Below are 6,216 nucleotides of genomic sequence, written 5' to 3' on the forward strand. Positions count from 1 at the left end.
CAGATGCCTTGTACTGTATGACAATGGATTATCACACCAATAGCATGGTAAGGTTGCCATGCAGTTACAGACAGTGAACAGCAGGTAGCAGTACAAAAGATATTGTCATTGCCGTTGCTATTTTGATTTGTTTTTCTCTCTCTCTCTTCTTCTGCTCACACACGTTCACGGGCACACTTGCAGCGCCCTGGCACACACGGTTCGGGGGCCCCGTGAGGATTGAAGCGGCAGGATAACTGCTTGTACCTGACATACCTGTTCTAGTATCCTGGTGTTTGTTTGACTAGTCTAAGTGGAGGACATACATAGTCATAGATCCATGCTCATCAATATACATGAGACATGGTCCACTGGCCACAGATGCTTTGTAGAAGGGAATACCATCAACACACAACAGCAGGACAACCATACAACGCAGGCTACATTCAGAATCATGTATTACCGGCTGCCTCTCTCCACCTCCTCCACCGCACCCTCACCCCTAACATATTCTACCGTATATCTCCTCACCCCTCTACACTTTACCCTCCCCCACCTTCCTTCCTCCCTTCTCCCCCACACCCACCCCCGCCCCTCCTCACCTCATCCTTCCCCGCACCCTCTGGGTCTGGTTGACTTCCGTCATGCAGTTGGTGACGAAGTTTGGCCCTCCGGAGGCCCCATAGTCCTTGCGCAGTGCCACGGCCCCATGAGTCAGCACGGACACGCCCCGGGCAATCCTCTTGCGGGGCTCATCCCTCCAGCCCTGGGGGCGCACCGCAAACAGGGCCCGGGGCAGGCCCTCCAGGCCCAGGCCTGAGAGAGCGGGCCCCACAGCAAACCACATGTGAGAGGCACCGGCCTGACCCGCGGCCCAGGCTGCTTTAAACACCAGCTCGGCCTCCTCCTGGGAGCAGTACAGCAGACGCACCTGGAGGAGCGCAGGGAAGGAGGGAAGGACAGGGATGGGGAGACAAAGTACATACGCTAGTGAGATAAGAGGACGGGTCAGGGGGGACGGAGAGAGACAGAGGGAGGGAGGGAGAGGGGGAGATGTAGAGAGAGATAGAGGGATGTGTGTGTGTGTGTGTGTGTGTCTGTGTGTCTGTGTGTGTGTGTGGAGAGATACAGTATATGTATGAACGAGAGAGAGAGAGAAAGAGAGAGGGCATTGGAGGAAGTGCAGGGAGAGATGTGCATATGTTGGTGAGTTAAGGGTCACAGGAGACGGAGGGAGAGAGGAGAGGAGAGACAGAGAGAGACAGAAACAGAGAGAGAAAGTTTAGCTGAAGAGCAGATGTACCTGAGGTAGGGGAGGTGGATGGTGGGTGGTGGTGGGGGGGGGGGGGGTGACGTGTTCATGAGTTTAGGCATGATGAAAATGAGGACAGCGCACGGGGACGTGAGGGTAGGAAATGTGAAAACAGTTGGGGGTACAGAGAGAGAAACAGAGAGGGGGGGCTAAAGAGCAAACACACCTGAGGGAGAAGGGGGGAGAGGTTAAACATCGACATATGTTATTAAAAGCAGCAGACTCTAGGGAGAGCAGGGAGACGAGAGAAGAGGGAGAGAGGGAAGTATTGAAGAAGGGAGGGCAATATTGAGAGGGGGATAACATAGTAGTCACTCCTGGGAGAGAGGGAAGGAAGGAGGGAGGCAGGGAGGAGAGGAGAGGAGAGGAGAGGAGAGAACAGGAGAGGAAGACATGTTTTGGCAAAATCAAGGCCCGGGGAGATAAGAGATATAGTAACAGCAGGGGTGGGGAGAGAAGGGAGAGAGAGAGAGAGAGAGAGAGAGAGCAGTGGATCAGGTCCATACTGTAAGTGCTAAGGTAAGGAGAGGGGGAAAAAAGGGGTGAAGAAGGGTGAAGAGGGGAAGAGAAAGGGGGAGAGTGGGAATGGGGTTAAATGCTAACACATACTGAAGGGACAGAGAGAGAGGGTAAGGGGAGAGAAAAGCAAGAGGGAGGGAGGGAGGGAGACAGAGGGGAATAAAAGAGGAGGAGAGAGGAAGGAGAAAGAGAGTTATAGATTGGGAGAGGGAGGGAGTGGGGGAGACAGAGTGAAAGCGCATTTTGAGAATTGCGCCTTCATTGAATTTTGAACTGTAATGGCTTGGCAAAACAATCCTGCCTGTATGCCAATAAACATCCAGTGAATTAGAGAGAGGGGGGGGGGGGAGGCTGAGAGAGAGGGGGAGGGAAGGAGAGAAACAGAGTTATAAACAGACACATACAGTGACTGAAGAAAAAATGGTGAGGGGGAACAAACGAGGGAGAGAGAGAGAAAGAGAGAAACGGATATAAAAACAAATAAACAGGGGCGGAAGCTGAAAGAGAGAGGGAAAGAAAGAGAGATAGACATTTAAGTGGAAATCGACCTAGTGCACCTGTGTGTCAGACCTTCTACACTGGGGACATTACCATACATGTGATACTGACAGAGAAAATAAGAGAAAAATGAGAGAGCCTTTAATGCAAACACACACACACCGTCACTGAGCAGTCACATGCACTGATTAACACTGTGAGAGAGGAGGAGGGGGGGGCGAGAGAGAGAGAGAGAGAGAGAGAGAGAGAGAAGGAGAGGGAGAGAGAGAGAGAGAGAAGGACAGGGAGAGAGAGAGGAAGGGTTAGGGTTAATGCACTGCGCATAGGCAGCCCGCTGCGGGCACTATGTTATATTAACAGTGACACCAGCAGAGAGGAGCCTAAGGAATCCAATACACACACACACACACACACACACACACACACACACGCGCACACACACACACACACACACACACACACACACACACACACACACACACACACACGCGCACACACACACGCGCACACACACACACACACACACACACACAGAGCTGCAGTGGCCATGCTGGGACATTAGCAATGACATTGAGACCCAGACTGAACCAACTCAACAGAGAGTGGTGTCTGTTAGCAGAGGCACATGCAGCAAGCGGAGAGGAGGGAGTAATGGAGAGATGGAGAGGACTGTAGGAACAAGAAAAGAGAGGGAGTGATGGAGGGAAATAAGAAACCTAAGCAGTCCAACACAACCCACAGGAGAGAGGCCTTGTCACTAGGCAAAGTTGTGCAGGAGAGAAAGGGAGGGAGGGAGAGTGCCAGCAAGGATAGAAAGGAGAGGAGAGGAGAGGGTTAAGGAGTGAACAACTGAACAGGGGAGCAGGGGTGAAGAATGGGAGAAAGGGGTAGAGAGGGATAGAGGGAAGGAGGAGAGAGGGAGAAAGGAAAAGAGAAAGTGGAAAGGGATGGTTATGAGGAAAGAGGAGGAGCTAGCAAGTCAATTATTGAGAAAGACAAAGAGGGATGTTTGAAGCTTGAGAGAGGGAAGGAGAGAGCGAGAAAGGGAGAAGTACAGTAGGCAGGAAAGGGTAGAGGGAGATGGACAGAGAAAAACAGAGGGAAAGAGGAGAGAGGGGAGAGAGAGACACAGAGGGACAGAGGGAGAAACCAGAAGAAGGAGGAAGCCAACCAGCCACAAATGGCCTTATGCACTTTTACAGCACTTCCTCCCCCTTTTCTCCCCCTCTCTCCCCCCTCCCTTCCCCCTGTCTCACCTGCGCCTCGTTCTCCTTCAGTAGCCTGCGCGTGCGTGCCCCCCCGGGATCGTCCGTCACATTCAGCATCACCACGCTCTTCTTCTCCCAGCCGATGAACGATCCGTCCGTCAGACCCTCCACGATGGACAGGAACTCCTGGTAGCCGTGGTGACGCGTGGACACCACCGAGAAGGCGGTCCAGTCATACTCCTCCAGCACCTCGAAGATGACTTCCAACTGGAGGGCCGTGGAGGAGCTGAACTGGAGGAAGATGGAGCCTGTCTCCTGTTAGGGGGGGGAGAGACTTGTGTTTTTCTCCTCTAGTGATTACGGTGAGGGTTTAGGGAGGGGTAAGAAACCTGATTCTAGATCTGTGCCTGAAGGGTAAACTTCAACCCAGTGAAGTCAGCGCTTCACTACAAAGAACTACAGCTCCCATGACTACCCTGTGCTTATTCACAGTATGGAGGCATCTTGGGGGTTGATGTTTCCAAGATGCAGCTGCGGTACTATTGCAACCACAGGCTAAAACACTGATGATAGACGAGGAGTGTGGAGAGAAGTCTCCAACGAGCACTGGAAGGAGTCTATCCCACAGCTTTGGATTATATTAAGATTGTAGAAGCACTAGGAGGGTGGAAATCTTCAAAGAGGGATCATCAAAGTGCTTCCAAATTAATTCCTCAGGAGTAAATGGTTAAAACATTTATTTGTAAACATATGTGTAATGTTTCTTATTTTCAGTTTGGTAGCTAAATCATGTATGAAACATTACATTCTAACTGTGTTGAACAGAGCTTAGTAGACTCACTCGCACACACACAAACACACACACACACACACACACACACACACACACACACACACACACACACATACACATACACATACACACACACAGACAGACATGACACAAGCTGAGGGACATCAGAGGGAGTGCAGTAGCCCAGTTTGGTGCCATTTACAGATCAAATGAAGCAACACCCCACAGGATCACTGACTCAGCTTCTTACTGGCACCCTCTCCCTAACCCTCTCCTCTCCACAATCACCCTCTCCCTACTTCTGAACTTCCTAAAACCATCCACAATCTACCCCGCCTAACTCTACTCACCCCTAGCATTCATCCACTTACAACTGTACCCAATACCATAGCATCCTAACCGACCATTGTAGCTCTTCCCTAAACACTATCCAAGTCTTTTCCCCCAGACCTACCTGTGGCATCCTCCCCAGCCCAGCTCCCCCTCCTACAGCCACGATGGGCAGTCCTGTCTGGGCAGAGACAAACTCCAGCATGGGGGCCAGGGGTCCCCAGGCGGTACGCGGAGGTCTCTCCTCCTCGTAGACCAGACCCTGGAGGGGCCGTGCTGCCAACAGATCACACAGCTGGGACAGCAGCATCTTAGGACTGCTGTCATTCACCTGGGGAGGTCAGGGAGGGACATGACAAGGTTGGCTTAGGTAAGGTTAGACAGATGAGAGTGGTGAAACTAGAGCTTATGACTACTGTTACACACCTGGGGAAGGGGCAATACAATAGAGAGAGAGAGAGAGGGTATTTTGACTGCTGTCACTCAGCTAGTGTCACTAAAGCACACTGACAACCAACACAGCACAGCTAAATACTGTAGGGTTACCCACTATCACCCTTACTATTCTCCACTGCCTCAGTACATGTAGGCTGTTATGGTGAAAGTACAACAAAGTTGAATAAATCCACAGTATGGAATCACCTGTAACCAGATGACATTAGCATAGCCCCACTGGGTCACCACGCTCTCCCCTAGGGAGCTGTGCACCCGGCCGAAGCCAGGGTAGAGCACCCTTCCCCCGGGCCCGGACGCTGCCGCCGCCGCCGCCGCTTCCGTCTGCACGCTGGCCCCCGCGTGGATCACCGCGATGTTGAAATTAATCATGGTGCCCGCATCCCGCTCCCGCTCCCTGGGGCGGAGCAAGAGATGGGGGGAGGAGTCTGTTGGTCCCGCCCACTCCGCCAGGGCCAGTAGGAGAGAGAGGGTGGGTATGGCGACCATGGCAACACCAACCGAGGGGGAGGGGGGGGGGGCAAGGGGCGGAGGGGAGGGGACGAAGCTGTAACACGCACTGAGAGAGGGTGCCTAAGAGAGTGAGAGAGAGAGAGAGAGAGAGAGAGAGAGAGAGAGAGCCTTGGACACTTGGAAACTTTGACATTTTTGTAACATTCTCCCAGAATTTTAAGTATGTTCACATCAGAAATGGCCTATAGAGAGGAAGGGTACCCGTGATAGAGAGAGGAGAGGGAGAGAGAGGGGGAGAGAGAGAGAGAGAGAGAGAGAGAGAGAGAGAGCGAGAGTGTAATGGATTCTGAATCCAATCATGGGGTAATATAAGTTAGCTTTGGCTGGAGAAATACTGGAGAAGCAATATGGTATGCAGAAGAAAAAAAACAATGGAGAGAGATGGGAAAAAGATGTGGGAGAAACAGAGGGAGAGGCAAGATGAAATAGGTGCTATTTATGCTACAGGCTGAGAAGGAACAATATGAGAGAGAAGGAAAATAGAAACCGGCAGTGAGAGGGAAGGAGGGAGGGAGGGAGGGAGGGAGGGAGGGAGGGAGGGAGAGAAAGAGAGAGTAAATAGCAGACAGAGACAAAGATAGGGGCGGAGGTGGTTACTGTGCTGCATGAAT

General features: G+C 52.0%; 1 protein-coding gene across 1 annotated transcript in view; it reads right to left on the bottom strand.

The window, feature by feature from the left end:
• Window positions 1–5,581, bottom strand: part of grin2db (glutamate receptor, ionotropic, N-methyl D-aspartate 2D, b) — a gene marked incomplete at both ends in the record, with an annotated part of 25,735 nt that extends 20,154 nt beyond the window's left edge. The window contains 4 exons of the mRNA XM_083679275.1: window positions 582–910; window positions 3,565–3,831; window positions 4,764–4,970; window positions 5,282–5,581. Coding sequence (XP_083535401.1) covers window positions 582–910; window positions 3,565–3,831; window positions 4,764–4,970; window positions 5,282–5,581 — 1,103 coding nt within the window. The remainder of the gene's footprint in view (window positions 1–581; window positions 911–3,564; window positions 3,832–4,763; window positions 4,971–5,281) is intronic.
• Between the last annotated feature and the right edge of the window lie 635 nt (window positions 5,582–6,216).

The sequence above is a fragment of the Argentina silus genome, assembly GCF_951799395.1.
Source record: "Argentina silus genome assembly, chromosome: 10".
Classification (NCBI taxonomy): domain Eukaryota; kingdom Metazoa; phylum Chordata; class Actinopteri; order Argentiniformes; family Argentinidae; genus Argentina; species Argentina silus.